At 42.2% G+C, this 22,936-nt stretch overlaps 2 protein-coding genes across 2 annotated transcripts; one reads left to right on the top strand and one right to left on the bottom strand.

Annotated features, from left to right (window-relative positions):
* Positions 1-1,182: 1,182 nt before the first annotated feature.
* Positions 1,183-12,025, top strand: lrp11 (low density lipoprotein receptor-related protein 11; the record flags this gene model as incomplete). The annotated part of the gene is made up of 9 exons (XM_080854109.1): positions 1,183-1,786; positions 2,202-2,359; positions 4,596-4,737; positions 6,397-6,522; positions 7,777-8,010; positions 9,729-9,899; positions 10,040-10,096; positions 10,199-10,297; positions 11,871-12,025. 9 exons carry the CDS (start codon positions 1,183-1,185, stop codon positions 12,023-12,025), a joined length of 1,746 nt encoding a protein of 581 aa, XP_080710235.1.
* A 1,168-nt stretch (positions 12,026-13,193) lies between these two features.
* pcmt (protein-L-isoaspartate (D-aspartate) O-methyltransferase) lies at positions 13,194-20,939 on the bottom strand. The gene is made up of 8 exons (XM_080854112.1): positions 20,815-20,939; positions 18,090-18,194; positions 17,920-17,951; positions 17,369-17,473; positions 17,011-17,131; positions 16,394-16,479; positions 15,487-15,715; positions 13,194-14,301 (listed from the first exon to the last, which is right to left on the bottom strand). The coding sequence occupies exons 1-7, from the start codon at positions 20,867-20,869 to the stop codon at positions 15,536-15,538; spliced, it is 684 nt and encodes a 227-aa protein (XP_080710238.1). The 5' UTR covers positions 20,870-20,939; the 3' UTR covers positions 13,194-14,301; positions 15,487-15,535.
* Positions 20,940-22,936: the final 1,997 nt, after the last annotated feature.

Genomic DNA, 22,936 nt, shown 5'->3' on the forward strand with positions numbered 1-22,936 from the left:
GCTGCGTTCAGAATCCACAAAGTCCTCCTGCTTTAAATTGACACTGGTGGCATTTTCCTAGAAGGCTTTACACCAGCGTACCCGAAGCTTGTAACCAAACGCCGCTACTGTTTATGTCATGGTGCAAGCACTCGAGTTGTGAAATCACTCATGCCTTCGCCTGCGTTCGATCCCACTCCCTCGCCGCCCTAGTTCCACTATTATCTTTCCTGCACAGCTTCACGCATTCGGGGAGGAGTCTATCTGACTTACTGGGTGGGAACTTTTCCTCTTTAAAGAGATACAATAGCCTACTCGAAACTCGTTGTTGAACATATGAGACGAGTTGTATTTGGATGAATACATTGTTGCACATTTTAATATATTTTCTTCAATGGGCTACTAAACTACACAGCCAATCCGTTTCGTCTCATGGGTAATTTGAATGACTTTTCCTGTCATTCAAAACGTAACGTAGGCTTAAGAGTCAGCTCTATTTAAATGTATTTATGTGCGACGGAGGAGGTATGTTACAGTAAAACATTGTCTTATCTTGTTGAAGATAAGAAAAAACATAGGTGTACAAATAAAGGTATTATTGTGACCTCTAGCGGCAAAGCGCTTCCAGCGCAATTAGATGTTATGGCAGTAAAGAAGCCAATTATATGTTTATACGCTATGCCTAAGGTAAATTATCATTCTTCATTTTTTAATCCTTATGCTAAAGTACTGTTTATTGAAATAAAATCGAAGTCAAAACCTCATGATAGTTTAAAATAGAAAACAGATTATTGCATAGTTGTAGACTGTTTTTTTTTTATCTAAAACCATAGAAAAGGCTGTAAAACTCACTAAAAATAATAACAAAATAGAATTCCGGTAAATCTTTACAAACACAAATCAGAGAACAGGTAACCGAGATAACAATCGATCAATCGCCCTTTCCGGGCCTTTCTATCATGTTCTGACGTCAGCATTTTTCCCGCTTCTCAATCGCTGGATGGAGCTGTCTTCTTCTGCTAGTGCTGAGCGGCGCGAAGGCGCAGGATCATGTCACCATCATAGAGCGTTTCTGTATTTTAACGTGAATCCTGTTCACCTGTAACTCTGATCCTATCATCTGAATTTGATGTGGGTAAGGATGAAAGCTGTGGCTGAGTATTTACGGTAGGAGAATAGCCTACAGTGATCTACTGCGTAAATATGTTACTCAAAACATTACATCACCGTCGCCTGGTGTTCTATGTTTTCCTGTTGTGCAGTGTGAATAGAGCTTTGTCTCGGTCCTCACAGTTAGGCCTGTCAGATTTAAAAACAAAAATATCTGGAGTGGAGGATTTGCTGGAAGAATTTCGCAAACAGCTGCAACAGGATCAGGCATATTCGAGGGACGATGACGCAGGAGACGTGTGCCTCAGTGATTTCACCGAGATGGAGGAGCACATCATCCGAGCCAGGGACTCCATCGAACAAGGAGCCACCTTTATATCGGCGCCGAGCCGAGTGTACAGCTGGAAAGATTGCCTCCATGCCTGCTGCCTGGACCCGCACTGCACCGTGGCGGTGATGCAGGAAGACCTCAAGCAGTCAGACGACAGCCTTGGTTGCTATTTGTTCAACTGCACGTACAGGAATAAAAACGTGTGTAACTTCTCAATGCAGCAGGGTTTCAGCACCTATAGTCGGGTTCATAATATGACATTACATCGGGCTGCGGCTGCCCCCGCCAATGGTGTCATGAGCAAGCAAATGAGTTCACTAAGTAGGCCTCTGGACGACCAGGCAGAAGATGAAACATCTGAACAAGGTAATTAGGCTATGTTTGATAGCAACAACAGGTACAACACTGGCATGTCAGGAGTAAATCCTCTACTTTGCAGTCGAATTGGATATATGGCATATTTACAACTGTTAGGGATAGTGTTGTCCATTTCATATATGAGTTGTGTTGTCACAAAATGTCTTTACCATTTGTGGTATACTGTATATTAGTATAGCTTTCTATCTTATGAATGTGAGATCAAATATTGTGTACAAAGACTCACTGTAAAGTAAATGTTCAAGCTAGCTTCCACGTACTACCTTCCTAGCAGTAGCCTTTCTCCTGCATTTATCAGGGAATTAATCTTTAACTTTAGCTCCCTGTTCTAAAATGAGATAACTATGGCCTCCAGGCACAAGCTCAGGCCGTGTTCAGACTCAAGAGTTTTTTTCCTTTTCAGACATGGATGAACCACCTCGCACTGATGCCGGCCAGGACGTGGTGGTCCAGTTGCCCACCGACTGGGCTGTGCTGGACGGGAGGGACAGTGTGGATGACCATGGGGTTGCCCACTTTGAATGGGCACTAGTCAAGGGAAACCCCTCTGTAACAATGAAGGTAATGGTTTGTACACTGTTTATATGTGTGTAATAAACATGGTCATGTGTAGACTTACACATGAACAGATCAGTTAATCAATTAATAGATAGATAGATAGATAGATAGATAGATAGCTAGATAGACAGATAGACAGATAGATAGATTGGCTCGATACTTGGACAGATAGGTTGGCTACATATTTCCCGTTGTGCCAAACGGATTGAAACTGCAAATTATTACTAAGAAGTCCTTTCATTTTCCTTTCAGCTATGTTTTTTAACTATGTTTTCATCTATGTTTTCAACTGTTCTTAAGTATGTTTTATTAAAGGCTGTTTTAACTTAATTTTAACTGTAGCACTCTGAGATTCATATGAATGTAGAGTGCGTTATAAATTAAATGAAGACTTCCTGCTCAGAAACAGCACTGATTGCATGGCACACCAACATCCGATAGCCCTGTCTTCAAACCACACCTCAATTCGATAGCCCTGTCTTCAAACCTGTGCCACAACTCTTAGAACTCTGTGGACCACGCTTAGCTTTTCGGAGCTACGAGAAAGGAAAAAGTTAGCACAGCATTTATAACGAGGGGCCGTAATGAGGGACTAAACACGACCTGAGCAAACATGGACACTCGCAGGGTACACACAGACACACTCACACACACACGTTTGATGTGTTTGTCCTGGCTAGTATCGCTGCACCTGGTTCGAGGTGTAAAATGGAGACCGTGTGGGAGGAGGGGCTCTGCTGATGTTTGCTGTGCAGATATAGATAAGAGGGCTCTACTCCAGCACCTGCTGGGAGGACAACAGGCCCATTGTTACCTGCTGTGCGCCCAGGAGCTTCACATGGGCTTTCAATATGATAGGGACACGGGGGTAAAGGTCGCTTTATACTAGTTTTTTTACGCAGAACCGAAGCACGTAAGATAGACAAGGGACTCATTTTGGTTTATGGTTCCTTTGGGTTCCTTAAGGGTTGTGCGTGTTGCAACGACAGAACAGTAGGTTTTATTTTGAGTGAAGTCAGCGTATTTATTGCAGCGGGACAAAGGAAAAAAACTTACAGGAGCATGAAAGTGTAGTGGGCGAAAGGCTAATATTGATGTTATGTGTTACACGAAATACAACGCTTGGCAATTCAGTACCAGTGGCAAAAAAGACAGATCACATGATGCAGAAGTTTGTTTATTGACACATTTTTTAATGACGGCCATAGCGCTTTAAAACGACGTGTTTATGAGTTACATTTTTCAAAGGTGACAGATAAACGGCAAGACAATAGCCAGGTGTACCTTCTCATCACGAGTGTATGTTGTCAGTGTTTGTAATACAATAATGTTGGCCGCAAGTTAACTCCACTTCCGTTAATGTTAGCTTTTGTGTATGGGTAGACCAGGCTCCATTCTATCAGACTTGCGCTTGCCTCACGCGTGCAATTGATTAATTCACGTCAATATGAATGGATGACATGACTAACAAGTGGTGGAAAATGAATATATATAATAAGCGCGTTCTCTCCAAACAATCGCAGGTGAGGATGGGATATTCTCGATGAATTTGCAGTCATTTGAGCGTCCTTATAAGTGTTTAAAGAGGGTTTGTAAAGGAGTTCATGTCTTCGGACCTCTTCTATTAGGTTTGTTCATAATCCACAAAAAGAGGCTTGTGAGACTGTCTGCAGGCTATTCATGATTAAAAAAAAAGATGATACTATGCTATGAAACCGGAAATGTGAGACTCCTGAAAGGAGACAATTAGCAGACCAATCACAGTTTTGCAGGGTGCGTGAGCCCAGCGTGGCTTTGTTGGATAGTGACACATTTTAGGGGATGCACTTAAGCACGTAAGAGGGGTTACTTAACTGCGCAAGGGGCTCTTATGTATTTTACGTGTTTACGTTTCTGCGTAAAAAGCGAGTATAAATTTCACTTAACGCTGGTCACTGATAAGCAAAGAGCAAAGCATCACAGTGAATGTATTGCATGTTGAAGGATGGTGATAAATACCGTATTGAATGATCTTTAAGAGAATTTTCTTAGAATGCAGAGCAATAGAGCAGTACCCTCAGATCATTCTAAAACTGACTCTATTTAAAGATGTCTGGTGAAATTCTGTTAGAAAAAATCAACAACTAAACCTCTGATTGCCTCTGATGGTATTGATTGCCTTGTGTCAAATTCGTGAAAATGTAAATGCCTAAATGACGGTTGAGTGTGTCGGCCTAAATGAGTGTGCGTCTCTCTGCAGGTGAATCATCCAGGTCTGCTGAAGATCACTGACCTGCAGGAGGGAGTGTACATGTTCCAGCTGACCGTCACAGACACAGCGGGGCAGAAGACCTCTGACAATGTCTCCGTCTCCGTCCTGGCTCCAGAGCGTCAAGCAGAAGGTGAGGAATGACAACCATAGCTCACTCCTTGTCAGTTACAGCACCATAGCTCACTCATTACTGCACCAGAGCTCACTCCTAGTCAGTTACTGCACTGTAGCTCACTCCTAGTTAATAACTTCACCATAGCTCACTCCTAGTTAATTACTTCACCATAGCTCACTCCTAGTTAGTTACTCCACCATAGCTCACTCCTAGTTAGTTACTGCATCATAGCTCAATGCTACACACTTACTTCACCATAGCTCACTCATTACTGCACCAGAGCTCACTCCTAGTTAATGACTACACCATAGCTCACTCCTAGTTAAATACTACGCCATAGCTCACTCCTAGTTAATGACTACACCATAGCTCACTCCTAGTTAATGACTGCACCATAGCTCACTCCTAGTTAATGACTACACCATAGCTCACTCCTAGGTAATAACTACACCATAGCTCACTCCTAGTTAATAACTCCTACTACACCATAGCTCACTCCTAGTTAATGACTACACCATAGCTCACTCCTAGTTAATGACTACACCATAGCTCACTCTCCTCGTCAGTTACTGCACCATAGCTCACTCTTAGTCAGTTCCTCCACCATAGCTCACTCATAGTCAGTTACTTCACCATAGCTCACTCCTAGTTAATGACTACACCATAGCTCACTCCTAGTTAATAACTACACCATAGCTCACTCCTAGTTAATGACTACACCATAGCTCACTCCTAGTTAAATACTACGCCATAGCTCACTCCTAGTTAAATACTACGCCATAGCTCACTCCTAGTTAATGACTACACCATAGCTCACTCCTAGGTAATAACTACACCATAGCTCACTCCTAGTTAATGACTACACCATAGCTCACTCCTAGTTAATGACTACACCATAGCTCACTCCTAGTTAATGACTGCACCATAGCTCACTCCTAGTTAAATACTACGCCATAGCTCACTCCTAGTTAATGACTACACCATAGCTCACTCCTAGGTAATAACTACACCATAGCTCACTCCTAGTTAATGACTACACCATAGCTCACTCCTAGGTAATAACTACACCATAGCTCACTCCTAGTTAATAACTCCTACTACACCATAGCTCACTCTCCTCGTCAGTCACTACACCATAGCTCACTCTCCTCGTCAGTTACTGCACCATAGCTCACTCTTAGTCAGTTCCTCCACCATAGCTCACTCCTAGGTAATTACTCACAGCGGTCTGTTATTGACTGAATAAAAGTTAAAAGTTCCACTGTTGGGCCACCCCAACTTTGGAGGTCTGATATTTCTTTACTATATTGCCCGCTACAAATAAATGAATGGCCGCTGCCATTGGCAACAGGCTTTGTGCTTCTTATTCACATCTTTCAACCTCTCTCTCCCTCCATCTCTCCTCTCCCTCCATCTCTCCTTCTCTCTCCTTCCCTCCATCTCTCCTTTTCTCTCTCTCTCTCTCCTTCCATCTCTCTCTCCCTCCATGGTGGACTATACATTATCCCTTACTTAATGACTTTAGCTTTGATGAATTGGATGTATGTTTAAGACACAGTGCTACTCCAACAAATGCGCTGGCATAATATATAATTGATTAGTGAAAGAGATCCAGTGTGATTGGGGCCTGATGAAAACCCTCAAGAGCTAACCAAAGGCGGTCTGTGTTCTCAGCATGCACGGGTTCCTGCTCCCACTACCAGTTCATATGCGATGACGGCTGCTGCATTGACATCAGCTTCGCCTGTGATGGGAAACAGCAGTGTCCGGACCGCTCGGATGAAGACTTCTGCCATAACTGTGGGTGTCTCCTGTTTTTGACCTGAAACCCCTCACCGACCTGAACCCATACCCTGAACCTGTACACTGAACCCATACACTGAACCCATACACTGCACCTGAACCCATACACTGAACCCATACACTGCACCTGAACCCATACACTGAACCCATACACTGAACCCATACACTGAACCCATACACTGCACCTGAACCCATACACTGAACCTGAACTCATACCCTGAACCTTAACCCATACACTGAACCCATACACTGCACCCATACACTGAACCCATACACTGAACCCATACACTGAACCCATACACTGAACCCATACACTGCACCCATACACTGAACCCATACACTGCACCCATACACTGAACCCATACACTGAACCCATACACTGAACCCATACACTGAACCCATACACTGCACCCATACACTGAACCCATACACTGAACCCATACACTGAACCCATACACTGAACCCATACACTGAACCCATACACTGCACCTGAACCCATACACTGAACCCATACACTGCACCTGAACCCATACACTGAACCCATACACTGAACCTGAACTCATACACTGAACCCATACACTGAACCCATACACTGCACCCATACACTGAACCCATACACTGCACCTGAACCCATACACTGAACCCATACACTGCACCTGAACCCATACACTGAACCCATACACTGAACCCATACACTGCACCCATACACTGAACCCATACACTGCACCTGAACCCATACACTGAACCCATACACTGAACCCATACACTGCACCCATACACTGAACCCATACACTGAACCCATACACTGCACCCGTACACTGCACCCATACACTGAACCCATACACTGCACCTGAACCCATACACTGAACCCATACACTGAACCCATACACTGCACCCATACACTGAACCCATACACTGCACCTGAACCTTTGTCTTTGGACAGGTTTCACTTTTTTATTTTAAGTCTATAATGGCGAAATGAATCCAGGCCTAGGCATTTTCAAGGCTGCCTTATCAAATAATCTAAACTTGTAAGTGTTTCATATAAGCAATATAGAATCTAGCGCGAATTAAATTACTAAACCCATTAGTGCTAGGCATGAAATTACATTTGGTAGGCTAGCCAGTCATCTAATAAATTAAAACATTAACTTATCCGAAAGCAGAGAGGAGTTCCGTTGACACTGTTATTGACTCAGTTATGATTCACTTTATTTATTTTATTTATTCACTTTTGTTTTATCTTTCCAGTCGATGCGGGGAGAAAGACTGTCAGTCACCCTGCAACTCCTCCGCAAGCTCAAGCAGTGGATCAGTCTTTGATGCCCAGTGGACTCAAAGCAGTGGAGCAGTCTATGATGCCCAGTAGACCCAAAGCAGCTGTAGTGGAGGCTAAACCTCCAGTGGACCAGACTCCTACCAGGAGCAAGCCACCTTCTCCCGTGGCGCCTGAAAGCCCCAATCGACAGAGTGAACTTGTACCAGGTAACAAAGGGTGGCACCTCAGACAAGTCAAACAGTGTCACTCTCTAGCTCTCTTCACTCACTCACTCACTCACTCACTCACTCACTCACACACACACACACACACACACACACACACACACACACACACACACACACACACACACACACACACATACACACACACACACACACACACACACACACACACACACACACACACACACACACACACACACACACACACACACACACAGTGAACTTGTACCAGGTAACAAAGGGTGGCACTTCAGACAAGTCAAACACTGTGTCTGTTACTAGCTTCACTCGTACTTGCCATGACAAAATCACACTCAGCATATTTATGTATTTTTGACAATTCTTCCCATGTATTGTTATGTAAAAGAATAGGCTTGGTGTCTGTGTCCATGGTCTCTGTATCTGGTCGACTAGTGGGAAAAACAAGTGTGTCTATCTGTACTTCACATGCCCATATACCAGCAAATTGATTTTGAAGATAAGATTAAAAAAATAGGTGTCTACAAAAGCAGACCGTAAAAAGTGGCACATTTCTGCATAGTGTTGCTTTAAAGTACTGCATAAAAAGTGCCCACAAGGGTTGCTTTGTGTTGACATGCATCCCCAAAGGCTTCTGTAAGCCAGTCCCTTAGTTCGGTTCGGTTTGTATTCGAAGAGGACTCAAAAATCAAGGATTGGATGCCAGTCAAAAATAAGAATGAAAAGATATGTTTGAGAAGTAAGTGAGCAATCTGAGGCTTGTGCAGACTTGATTATTAGGTCTTGCAGTGCACTCATTAGATTTAACTGATGACAGGCCAGTAAGACAGGCTAGAGTCAAGAACTTGTCAATCAGGACAAACATCCATGGAGTGGACTGAAGAGTTTTTCTTATTGGATGAAAGTGGATAGTATTTACTCAGACTGTTTCTTATAGGATATAAGTGGATAGTTTTTACTCAGACTGTTCCTCATTGGATAAAAGTGGATAGTATTTACTCAGACTGTTCCTCATTGGATAAAAGTGGATAGTGTTTATCCAGACTGTTTCTTATTGGATATAAGTTGATAGTATTTACTCAGACTGTTCCTCATTGGATAAAAGTGGATAGTGGTTACTCGAGTTGTGCCGATTGAGGAAACCACAGGCAGCTGAAATGAATGAAAGTGAACTGTGCTTTAAAAGACAGTAAACTTTTTAACAGACACACAGAGACAGAAACGTCATGTTTCAGCTCACAAAGGCATATTTTGATTTTTTGGCACAAACCAACTTGATTAAAGTCAGAGTTCCACTGTTCTCTATCAGTGTAGAACAGAGCCTAGTAAGGGACCATTGGTCAGAGCTACCCGGCGCCTGTTCCCATCACTGCAGGTTCTTGGGCACAAAGCATCCCCTGTCTCTAGCCACCCGATCCTTTGATTACTCATGAGTACGCCATGGTCACCTGATAGACCCCAGGCAGAAACCCTGTCCCCATCCAACCCACCCTACAGGCACACAGACACACATACACACACACACACACACACACACACACACACACACACACAAACACACACACACAAACACACACACACACACACACACACACACACACACACACACACACACACACACACACACACACACACACACACACACACACACACACACACACACATGTACACACACACACACATCTCTCTCGGTCTTAACTCTTACTCACCTCCTTTTGCAGAGCAATGTACGTCGCCCCCGGTGGTTGGACCTTGCAGGGGGGTATTTCCGCGTTGGTATTATGACCCAAATGCAGGGGAGTGCAAACACTTCATCTATGGCGGCTGCAAAGGCAACCACAACAACTTTCTGCAAGAGGCAGATTGTGTCAGTGAATGTATACAAATACCCGGTAAGGGTTTGAAATGCCAGTATTTTTTTTTTACGCATTACATAACAAGAGTTTTACGGAACTGTGAATAACATAATATATTTGACTCATATATACTTATATATGATATATAATAAATATTTAATACATATACTTTTCAGCTCCGGTTAAAGCTGAGACCACCACAGCCCCTGCTCCTAAGACATATACGGGTATGAGTCTTGTGCTACTTCCACCCTATTTGTGGTCTCAGCCATGGGAACCACTGTCTTTTCCCTGCGGGATTTTATCTTACACTAAAATTCTCCTTTTTTCCCCAGCTGTGTTTCCCAAAGTGACTGTGTCTGAACTGAAACCAGAGAATATTCCTGTCTCAAAATCTCACAGAGCTTTGGGAGGACACCCTCCCCCAGAATCAGGTGCTTATTATTACTATTATTATTATTATTATTATTATTATTATTATTGTTGTTGTTGTTGTTATTGTTATGATGCCAATAAGCAAATTGCAGGCTGCAACAGCTAAATGATTTGTGTTCCTATCACTTATTATAGCTCCTACCATACCTTGAAGAAGTTTTGGTAATGTAATGTAATGATTGAAATGTTGATTTTAACTAAGCTGTACAAGTTCACGTTATGAGATATTGCTAAGCAAGTAACACGTTTCACAAATGAGCCATAAGAATTACTGATGCTAACAGAAAGAACTACTTGATTGCTGTATCCACTATACTTAAGCAGTTGGTTCTGAGAACTCTGACTCACAACAGCCCCCCCCCCCCCCCCCCCCCCGCAGCATTACTTTACAGATCACTCCTCTCAATCTGGGGCCTTCTGCAGGCCTTCCCAGCAGCCTCTGCTGTAGTCCTGGGGAGTCATTTTCTGCTTCCTCTATGAGTCCCTGGAGAATGCTAGCTTCATCTTCGTTTTCCTCTATGAGTCCCTGGAGACTGCTAGATTCATCTTCGTTTTCCTCTATGAGTGCCAAAAGAATGCTAGCTTCATCTTCATCTTCCTCTATGAGTCCCTGGAGAATGCTAGCTTCGTCTTTCTCTATGAGTCCCTAAAGAATGCTAGCTTCATCTCCGCTTTCTCTAAGAGTCCCTGGAGAATGCTAGCTTCATCTTTGTCTTTATGAGTCCCTGGAGTCTGCAGAGCTAGCGTCTGTACACCACTGGATACTACACCCAGTGATATTGAAGTTAGATATTAAACCTCTGTGATATTGAAGTTAGATACTACATCTGTGATATTGAAGTTAGATATTAAACCTCTGTGATATTGAAGTTAGATACTACATCTGTGATATTGAAGTTAGATATGAAACCTCTGTGATATTGAAGTTAGATACTACACCGCTGTGATATTGAAGTTAGATACTACATCTGTGATATTGAAGTTAGATATGAAACCTCTGTGATATTGAAGTTAGATACTACATCTGTGATATTGAAGTTAGATACTACATCTGTGACATTGAAGTTAGATACTACATATGAGATACAGTTAGATACTACATCTGTGATATTGAAGTTAGATATTACACCGCTGTGATATTGAAGTTAGATACTACATCTGTGATATTGAAGTTAGATACTACATCTGTGATATTGAAGTCAGAGTCAAGTCAAGGAGTCTAAACCTAGCTAGCCTTCCTGGTGATGTTACTAAGAGACTGGCTGCTGTATGCGAGTTGATGCCATGGATACCCCTCCACCTTAGATAAAGTGAGTATGCCCCCAATAAACTAGGGGGTCATATATACATCAAATTACTAGACATTGGTTGTTGCTACGTATTGTTGTAGTCGGAGCATTTGTCCCACATTCTTAAAGTTAAGTGCGTTACACATCAGCTTGTCTCTGAATTTGCATGTCCTGTTCAAGGATGTTTTTCAACTTGCAGTATTCAAACTGGCGATTTGAATACCTGAAGTCATGTCATGTGACTAACTCTATGGATTCTACCTTGTCATCTTTGTGTACACAGGGGCCATTTTGCCGTTGGTCCTTGGCATCGTCATCAGCGCCCTGCTGCTGCTGATGGTGGGCTGCCGGCTGCGTCTGGTGCAACACAAGCTGAAGAAGGCCCGCCCCCTCACCACCGAGGAGTCCGATTACCTCATCAACGGCATGTACCTGTAGGGGCACCAGCAGGACTGTAGCCAAACCACGGGAAGAGAGAGGGAGAGATGGAGACAGATTGCGGTCTAATCGGTCTGTCCTGTCCAGCCTCCACCTGCCTGCCTGCCAAATTAAATTTGGATACACACACACCGACCCCTTTCAGTTCTTCACCAAGTCAGAATCCTTTTTTTTCAATGTTAGGGGTCAAACTCAGAATCTCTGCACATAGATTCATCCTTTAACCCTGAAACTGAGCAGTTGAGCTTTTATTGTGTTTCATCTGTAATGGCTTTTGTGAAACTTTGCTTCGTTTCTCTTTTTGATCAAGACATTTTCAAAACTCCTGACTTGCCTCTCCTACAGAACTAATGGTCTAGAACTGTGGGTGGTTCACTTTTGACCATTTAAGAACATCTGTGTTTGATTTTTTGCCATACACTGACACAATTTTGACCAATTTTGGAGGTTAAAGGAAACACACGTGATATTTATCACCACACAGCCTTCCATATGCAATTACTGTATCTATTTCATCTACAACATTTTCACAAGGTCAATACCGTGACTTCATTCAAGTCCATATCAGTGATAACCTGTCTGCTCCGCACTGTTTGTGTTGGACATGGCTGGTGTTTCTACCAGAGGTTACCTCAGAACACAATGGTCATCGCAACAGCAGGACCCAGGACTCTTGTGTACCTTCGACTGTAGCTTTGTGTGATTTCTATCTCTTGTTCTAAAACTGCATTGGCTATTCTACATCAATCATAGCAGGCTTATGTAAATGTGATTTCATCTTCGCACTGGACATTATACATATAATAAATAAATGTGCATTATAAATATCTAAGTACATAAAAGAAATTGTATATGTGTGGGTGTGAAATTTTCAAGAAGGATGGAAATAAACTTAGCTATAGTCAATTAACAAATGTGTGTGTGTTTGTCTTTTAGTACTTCTGATCAGCTGGTCACTAATTGAAGTTAATTTACCAACCAACAACACAATGCACTGACAAATTTAAAAAGGTGGCTTTATATTCTGCTCTATTAAATGCCATAATCCCTTGATGACAACAAAACAATTTTAAGCTTTACTTTATTCAGTGTGCCATTTAAAAGAAAACAAAAAAAACACAGTCATGGACAAACCACGTTGACAGAAAGAGAAACGGCATTCATGTGCTTTGCGTCGAGGTTTATTTTGGCAAAGCCATACTTTATTTGTGGAAGTCACCACAATCAGGGCCGGCACACAACGTTGTCATGGAAAACAGTCGGTGGGCAATACAAGTGACATAAGAGAGAAAGCAAAGCTCTGCCCTGTTTACTTTGTTGTTGTTGTTGTTTGTAGGCGTGTGCATTTTTAGTTTGTGTTTGTGTAGAAAAGCCAGCTCCACGCTCAATAGGAGAGGTGAAAGAAAACAAAACAAGCTAGCTTCTCACTCGCTAGCTTCACTCACACGTTCCACTGTGCCAAGACTAGGAGGGACATCAACAATGCCAGTTTGTGTTAAGTGCTGCATATCAAACAACTACACATGGAGGTGTAGTTCAGCCATTGTGGGGCAGTGGAGTATGTGCGGCTCTGCTTACAAACAGATAGCATTGGAGGAAGCGTCAAATGTATGTTAGCGTCAAAGAGCAATTCATATATCTACATTGAGCGGCAAATTGCACACACGGCAGCTACTGTGAAGTGTCTTTTTTTTTCTTTTTCACCAAGTTAAGTCATACAGCTGAGCTCAGAGGTTCATTCTCTCTCTCTCTCTCTCTCTCTCTCTCTCTCTCTCTCTCTCTCTCTCTCTCTCTCTCTCTCTCTCTCTCTCTCTCTCTCTCTCTCTCTCTCTCTCTCTTTCTCTCTCTCTCTCCCTCTGCTCCGTAGAAGCCAAAGCACATGAGAGTAAAGTATAAGAGACAGAATGGGTTGCAATACTGACTCTGTTCAAAAGAAATAGAAATTGACAACTTGGGTGGATATTTAAAAAAAAAAAAAAAAAAAAAAACAGAAATAACCCCCTTTCATGTAAAATATGTTAAATAACCCACAGTCCATTCACCTTCAAGAGGGGGTTATCTCACATCATCATTCTCTTAGCTGCACAACCGGAGAGAAAAAAATACAAATTTACAACTGAAATGCTGGGGTGGGTGTTCTTCGTTCTTTCCTTCATGATTTTTAGTTTTATTGAAGCTTTTTAGTTTGAAATCCAATGGCGTCGGACCTGTCCCAACCCCCCCCAGCTCAGAGTGAAATGTTGGATAAAGCCGGCCTGCTGATTCAGAGTTCGTCCCTAAGAGAGATAACAGCACAGAGTTACACAAACAACAACAGAAAGACAACTCGTCCTCTAAGCTCCTACCTGCCTCAGCCTTCAGTCTCTCACGCACTCACTCATTTATTCATTCATTCATCCTCTCACTCACACACTCATTCATTTATTCATTCATTCATTCATCCTCTCACTCACGCACTCATTCATTCATTCATTCATGCACGCATTCATTCATCCTCTCACTCACACACTCATTCATTCATGCCCGCATTCATTCATCCTCTCACTCACACACTCATTCATTCATTCATTCATTCATCCTCTCACTCACACACTCATTCATTTATTCATTCATTCATCCTCTCACTCACACACTCATTCATTCATGCCCGCATTCATTCATCCTCTCACTCACACACTCATTCATTCATTCATCCTCTCACTCACGCACTCATTCATTCATTCATTCATCCTCTCACTCACGCACTCATTCATTCATTCATTCATTCTCTCACTCACGCACTCATTCATTCATTCATCCTCTCATTCACTCCTATCTGCCTCAGCCTTCAGTCTCTCACAGTCATTCATTCATTCATCCTTTCACTCACTCATTCATTCCGGCATGCCCAACTCAAAGTTCCATGCACAACGAAATTCTGCGAGACTCAGCATGCCCTAAAACCATTCACTTCTTCATAATTAGTTCTGTTCAAACAGCTGAATGATAATAGAAGTCATAATTAAGGAAAGCTTGTCGTGTATACAAAATAAAAACATCCACTCTTCTCAAAATACACTTTTCTGTATTTTGTACGTGTTTTCATTAATGCGTGCCATGCTCTAAATGTTAGGCATCACCTGAGGTATCGAGTTCTTATAAAACAACCAAAAAATTTTAATCTCTCTGCCACTGCAATCGAGACAGCAGAAACAAGCTTCAAACATAACATTAAGACGTTTCTACTGCTAGAGAGAGAAAAAAACTTAAAAATCACCAACCAAGTAGTATATTAAGCACCGAAATACCCATTCGTGTGAATCGTTAAATACGTATATTATGCGACAAATAAATACAATCGATTAAAGAAAAAGATGTGCAGCCAGTTACAATGGTATGGGGGGGAAGCAAAGAATGATAACAGGCAGCAAACGCAGGCCCTTTTTGCGATCGATTGTCTGCTCCAGACCCCACCATTTCACCTGTGCCGCCCTGGGGGGGGAAGAAGGGGAGGGAGGGAGGAGTAGGAAGTCACTTCCACCTGGACCACTGCTTGTCTTTGTCTGTTAAAGGCACGTAAATCACCCCCATCAGGGGCTTCATTTTGGTGCTGCCGTCCTCCATCTTGTCGTACTGCTCCAGCATCTGGTTGCCGCCGGCTGGGCCCACGGGCAGGATGAGCCGGCCGCCGGGCTTCAGCTGATCCAGGAGCTGTGGGGTGGTGGAGACAGGTGGGTTTAAACACACCTGTCTCTGACACATGGGTACATGCCTAAAAACCTTTTTATTCAGAAAGGCGTTTCCTACTTTTTTCAAAAACGTATAATTTTTTAAACTGTGCTTTTGTTATGAGCTGTTTTTAATTATGTAGCACTCTAAATATTATTATTATTATTATTATTATTATTATTATTATTATTATTATTATGCAGGACTGGGTCATGGTACAATGCCTAATGCCTGTACAGAATATATTAGCATCACGAGTTTCATGGCCACTAGAAAGATACTCTGGATGACTGTGGTTAGAAGAGGAGGAGAACTTGTATATAAACTTGAAACTCGAGTTATTGCGTCGTGATGAATGAGATGATGACTGATTCAGGATCAGGATTCTGCTAGAGCTATTTTTTGTTATCTCAAGAGAAAAACACCAAAAAAAAGGGTATGCCATTTACGTGCCGTACGCATTTACATTCAGCAGCGATACAGCAGTAAAGTAAACATTAAGTTCTATGTAACAAAACTAATGACCAGAATATAGTAGCAACTTGATACTCTGCTTCATTGTAGACTGTAATAATATCAAGTCTTGCCAAAACATAAGCCTCCATTACATACAGGCCATGTCTTATTTACTAATGTGAGAAAATGGCAGACGGGACTTACTGCTTGTGGCACTGTAGGTGCTGCTGCCCCAACATGGATGGCATCGAAAGGAGCCTCTGCTGTGTGGCCCATTCTGCCATCTCCCACTGTAACACACAAACGCACACACACGCACACACACACACACACACACACACACACACGGTGTCAAGGAAGGCACTGAAGCAGACACCAGCACAGCCGGGTGCCAACATGCGTGCCAGCCTGTGCCAGGACAGCAGACGGCGGGGAGCGAGGAGGGCTCAGGGTGGGGCAAAGTAAGGAAGGAAGGGCTGAACCTGCAAGCAGCTGAACGCTCAATAATTTAGCAGAGTTTAGCACGGCGATACTGTTGCTAGGGTTCATACTGACAGCCTTGACAAGAGGGCATATTCGTTATTACAGCTAATCATTTAGCACAGTTTCGCACAGCGATACTGTTGCTAGGGTTCACATACTGACAGCCTTTACAAGAGGGCATATTGGTTATTACAGCTACGATACAATAAAGATTAGACATTTAAACAAGGGTTGTGTGTGCATACGGTCACATATGCATTCTACTCGCCTAAAGGATGACAGCCATTTCATTCCGCCATTCACCATCACACACATCAAACAGGACCATCAGAACTCACCTATCAGTGTCACTCGGCCAGAAGTTATCAAGCTGGGGTCGTCTTTCTTTACATTAGTTATAGACTCGTCCACTAGCTCCTGGATGTGATCAATTCCTATTACCTTGCCTTTCGGACCCACCTGGGAAAGACAGGAGACGGTGGTCAATCCATAGATCATCTTCATCATCAATGAAAATGTATTCAATTATAAGTTCAGTTCAAATTCAAAGTTTTGTGGATGCTTGAAAATGACACCAGGACGTCCAAAACACATTTTCGCGGCTCCTTTACTCTAGCTCAAACAGAACTCTTCATTGGGCTCTTACAGCAAAACTGTGACGGGAGCACTGGGACAGACACTCATGAGAAAGCTCACCATTCGAGCGAAACACACGGAGAGGATCCCACTCCCAGACCCCACGTCTAAAGCCTTCGCCCCCTCGTATAGCTGATCGTGAAGCAGCTCCAGCGCGTAGGCGTGCTGGGAGAGAGAGAAGAGGCATCGTCTTCATCGTCACCGTCATCATCATCATCATCATCACTGTCCCCAAGGCTTAACAACCGATTACACATCACAGCGGAGTTAAAGCCACTGTTATCAGACTGCACATCACCACCATTGAAACTACTTTCAGTTTAATATTTTTGTATTATTACTAATATTACTATTATTACTAATATTACTAATAGTACTGATACTACTACTTCTTTTATTATTAATATAATTAAGATTCCAATGTTTATTTTATATTTAGTCACGCTGGTTAAAAGCATCTGCTAACCAATTAAACCTTATACTCATAGGCAACCGTTTTACGTTTCCGGCTCTTCTAAGGAGATGTCTAGGTTTCACAGGTGACATTTTCCAACCATACATTGGAACCAACTTTAACAAATGAAATCCCAAACGGCGAGTTCATGCCTTACCATATGTGGAGCACTGATGGTTGCTTGGTAGCCTATGGGGACAAACGGAGGAAGAGAGGTTACGTAAGCCATTAAAAGAGAGGGGGGGGGGGGGGGGGGGAGATATTCTGAATAAAATATTCTGTTTCGTACGGACGCCAAAGGCCTGCCGTGTTTGCCAGGACACCCACCTATAGACTGTGGTGAATCCATGTACGGGTTGCAGCGGGAGAAGTGAGCCCGGTCGGTGGCCAGCATGACGTCATAGACCTTATCTGATTTGATGATTCCATTTTCTGGTACAGAGGAGGGACATGAGAGGGTCAGACACAACATCAGCTGTTTCTGCTGAGGGTGCATTCTAGAAAACAGAACAGAGTGACTGCAAGGCCAGTTCACTGAACAGCTTCTTACTCAATACACTCAGCAACATAAAGTCTTCTGGTTTGTGCAATGTGTCTCTGTGTGTGTGTGTGTACAGAGAGAGAGAGAGAGAGAGAGAGAGAGAGAGAGAGAGAGAGAGAGAGAGAGAGAGAGAGAAAAAAAAACATTCAAACAAAGATATTCACTGTAATCATAAAATCCCAGACAGGTGGTGGCATCGACAGGAAGTGCCAATGACAGCTGCTCCTGCTCGAGTTACTTCCCTGACCCTACATAACCCACCCTGATCTGCAATCAGCACAGTTACACTGCAGCATCTTTGATCTCAGTTCAACTGTTACAGCTAACCTGTGGAAATGCTATTGAATCATCATGGCCAGCGTGAATCTGGCAGCTCGCTTTTGTGATCGATATATAAACACGCTAGACACCATGAAGAAGACTTTTAAATCAAGCGCCTCGAGTCCGACCTGTTTAAATCTGCCTCAGCTGGGTTTAGGTGCGTAGCTGGGGCGGTCGAAATCGGTCAGTTCCTAGCTGCATGGGGGGAGCTCAGGAGGTAACCGGAGGGTGGGGGTAGAAGACTTCTAAAAAATTCAATACAATTTTAGGATGTGAAATATTCATTCGCCTCCGCATCACAGCTTTACTTGCAGTGCACTGCAAAAGGCAAGGCAGGCAGTGTTGTGACGGGATATATTTAAAACAAGCTGACCTCATTCTATTCTCTTTCTTTTCAGAGGGATAGGTGAACTGGTCTACAGAGCATTCGGTTTGATTTTCTATGATGTTATTTAAAAGGCAAACATAGAAAATGTGTATGGAGGAAGCATGTAGAATAGAGGATTTATAGCTATAAGCTACCTGTGAATGATAAGAATGGCAGGCATTCAGCAAATGCCACAAATAACTCTACTCCCTTTGAAAAGCACCCGGCTGTGTTTGGGCATTACAACAGAACTGCTCTGTCATTCAATCACCATCCAATTAGCCATCCCTAAGATTTCAATACATGACAACAGTGCCTTGACCGAGTTACCAGACGAACAATACAATCTCCACGCAGTTAGAGACCATATATTAAAAGTAGTTTTACTTTGGCTGCTAGTGATGATACAAAACAACCTACAGGCTGGACCCTTGTTCCTTAGGTGGTTATGAGTAACACAAGGCTTTGGCGAAGGTTATCACTATGTTTTAAACTAACTTGGTATAAAGGAAGCCAGATGCAACCAATAACATTTTGCAACAGACAAAATTCATTGCGTCATCGAGCTGTTGTGCCCCATGAAAACAAGAAAACTGGCAGAGGTTAAAATTGAGTCCTTTGCCAGCTCAAACCGTGCATTGCCATAGTTGCCAAGGGAGTAAACTCCGTTGATAAAACATGAAACATAAAACATTCAGTAAATCTATGAAAGATAAAGGCCAACCGAAATAGGTGCGCTTATATTGTTGCATTTATTTATTTATTTTGAATCGGTGCAGTTCAGACTGCCCCGCCCTCTCAAGCGCAACTTAAGGAGACCACTGCAGGCTGACAGATACGTGCATCCTGACAACTTTTCTATATGCAACTCTATCAGGCTAACGAGGCCCAGAGTAAAACTGCAATAATTTCAGCCATCTCTGTTGAATTGCCTATAGGTTCGAAGTCAATTGATACGACTAAAGCTAATAGAAATGGCTTGATTTAACTAGTTGCCTACATCTAAGGTTGCATGCGGGGGGGAAAATGCTACTACATAGGCTTTAAAAACATTACGTTGTATGAGGCAAGATGTCTGATTCGTGTGATATCAAAATGCAATAACTAACAAACTAGCCAGACGATCTAAAACAGATATACTAGATAGTATCCTAGATTCATTTATTTGATACCGTTAGCCAACGCCAACTAGTTAGCAAGAGAATCAGATGCTAACATGCAGTGCCACCATCATTAAAATGCCTTCCTTACACATTAGTTTTAGGCCAAGGTATATCAGGGACTCATTTCAAGGTCATGGTGGAAAAACATTTCCAAATATTTAGTACAAAATGAGATTATGCGTGCTGACATATTAACTTCAGCTAAAGTTAGCTTGTAACCATTAGCTTTCCTAGCCACAAATAACGTGCCTGATGCACGAACAGAAATATTAAAGAAGTGATATGCAATACAAAAAAATAACTTGTTACAATGTAACGTAAGGCTTACAATGTGACCCGACAATTGCGATGCAGTTTTGCTACTTTACATTTGACTATCTAGCAAAACATTGACGTTTGTCGAGGGGTGTACTGTCATAACGTTAGTAGCCAATATAGCTACCATTAGCTGCACCATTGCAGTGTGCGGTTTGCTGCCAATGTAACATTATTCTAGCTTATGTTAGCTAGCCAGTTGGCAGCCTAGAGGGCTGCTTTGGACGTCTGTATCTGGGGAAAGCCAGAATAGCACGAAACACCAGGGTTGGGATCAATACAACTGCATCACAACTTGCCATGGCTTTCATGCACAGGATCTATCTATGTTATCATAAAACTCACTGCGAAGGTTGTTGACGAGCTCCGCTTGACTAGCTCCTCCTGATTTCCAGGCCATTATTAAACACACTCTGTGGATCAAGTAAAGAGCGGCTGTCAGTGCCGCGCCTGCGCATAGAATAGTAACCACTTCCAGAACAGATGGAGACGAAACGTCACTTGACATATCTGTGCACCCCTCTTTTCCCGCGTAACCTTCAGCTACTTATTCCAACATTTTATATCAATTGGTCTTGCAGTCACGAATGTCTGTATAAAATAATAATCAGGCTAAGTTTTGTGCATTCCTATGCGAGATATTGAAGGTATTTGAAGATTGGTGATGTTTAGTCCTGCCGGGGTTCTCCCACCAGGAGGAGAGCATGTGGTCATTAGCTTAATACATGACGTAGTTGCCTTCTTAAGCTTCAACATGGGACATCGCCAACCAGCTCACTACAATATGTTACTCTAAAGTCTTTTTACATTTAGTCACTTTGTCACTTTTCACATAAGCTGTGCATGAATGAATCAAATAGGTATGGTTAATAATAATGAAATTGCAGAAACTTTAAGTAATTGATATGGTCACAGCATTGAAAGCTCAATGAATGTCCTATAAAGATCATTAGGCCATACACTGTGCTCAGACAACAAACTGTCTGTTACTGTTTAAGGTAGTTGTACTGTCGTTATTAATAAAGGCATTCTATTCTTTAGTCAAGTCTCTCGCATCAGACTGTCACCACCCATAATTCTGTATCATGATCATGTGCATTTCATGAAGGGGATGGGAGGAACATGGCCTTGTTTTTTGGAAGTAATTCATTATGGGGAAGATGGAGGAAGAGGAAGTGTATTGATTTCTATGTGGCCAAAAGTCAGAACCTTTTTAAAATGTATAGGCCTAGTGCGCCTTTTTATAAAAACGTAGTGCTGTTTTTATGAAAACGTAATCTTTTCAAAGTGTACAATTGTCTAATAAGAGATGGCTCCTACATGAACAACCATGAACACATTTCCAAACTGAAATGAAAAGGCAAATCTGAAAAAAAATTATCTGTAGTTTCCTCCCCTTTATCAGCAGAGGATCATGCACCGAAAACAGGTCAAAATTACTAAAGATGACGTCCTTGATTATAATCCACTACATTCTTCGTTGTATTTACAAAAATTCTCCTCACATACCTCTAGCTGTTCATCTACTGCGTCCACTAAAGGAACAATGTGTAAAATTTAGTGATATCTATTAGTAGAAATGGAATATAGCATTCATAGTTATGTTTTCAGTATAATCACCTGCAACTAAGAATTATTGTGTTTTTGTTAGCTTAGAAAGAGTCCTTCGTATCTACATAGGAAGCAGGTCCTCTACCACAGTCTGCCATGTTGTGCCTCTATTTTCTACAGTTGCCCTAAATGGACAAACCAGAAGATTAAAGATAACCTTGAGATAAGGAAGGGTATTCAACTGGTTGGAAATTCAGCAACCTCATCCCAATATGGAAAGAAAATACCTCAGAATAATTTGTAAATGCACGCACCATGATCTAGAAATATGCAACAATTTACAAATGTGTATCTATATCCATAAATACAGAACCCCCTACTTGTGACTTATAAGTCATTTCAATAAACGTACCATGATTTGTACAAATGAATGTCTATTTGGAAAAATGTAACTATAAAATGTAGATCCACACTTAATGCGACCAGTAGATGGCAGTCTTATTCAAGACGTAGTGCATGTGGTAGTATTCGGTTGTGGCTGTACTGAGCGTCAACAAACTCACCTTGCAGCAGAAATCCTCCTGATTTAAGTGACGTCAACAAATGGATTATTAATCTAAGATTTGTCAAACTATGCAGATAACAGTGCTGCACTTATTTAGCCGTCTAACTCAGCACATTTGTGTGGACCGCTGGGTCGGATCGGATGGGTTTTAAAGAAAAAAGTCTATTCAAATGAGAACTTGATCTTGGTTACCAAGAATGTATACTCCAGAGCAATAGGTGGCAGTCTGTTCAATGTATGTCCTCAGTTTCATTGAAAATGATGAAGGCGGGTTATGAATTGCAGAAGTAATATGCCTGTTTTCAAACAGAGTATTTAGGTTTGGATACAGATACGATACAGTTCTGAAAC

This window comes from Sprattus sprattus (assembly GCF_963457725.1).
Source record: "Sprattus sprattus genome assembly, chromosome: 16".
Lineage (NCBI taxonomy): Eukaryota > Metazoa > Chordata > Actinopteri > Clupeiformes > Clupeidae > Sprattus > Sprattus sprattus.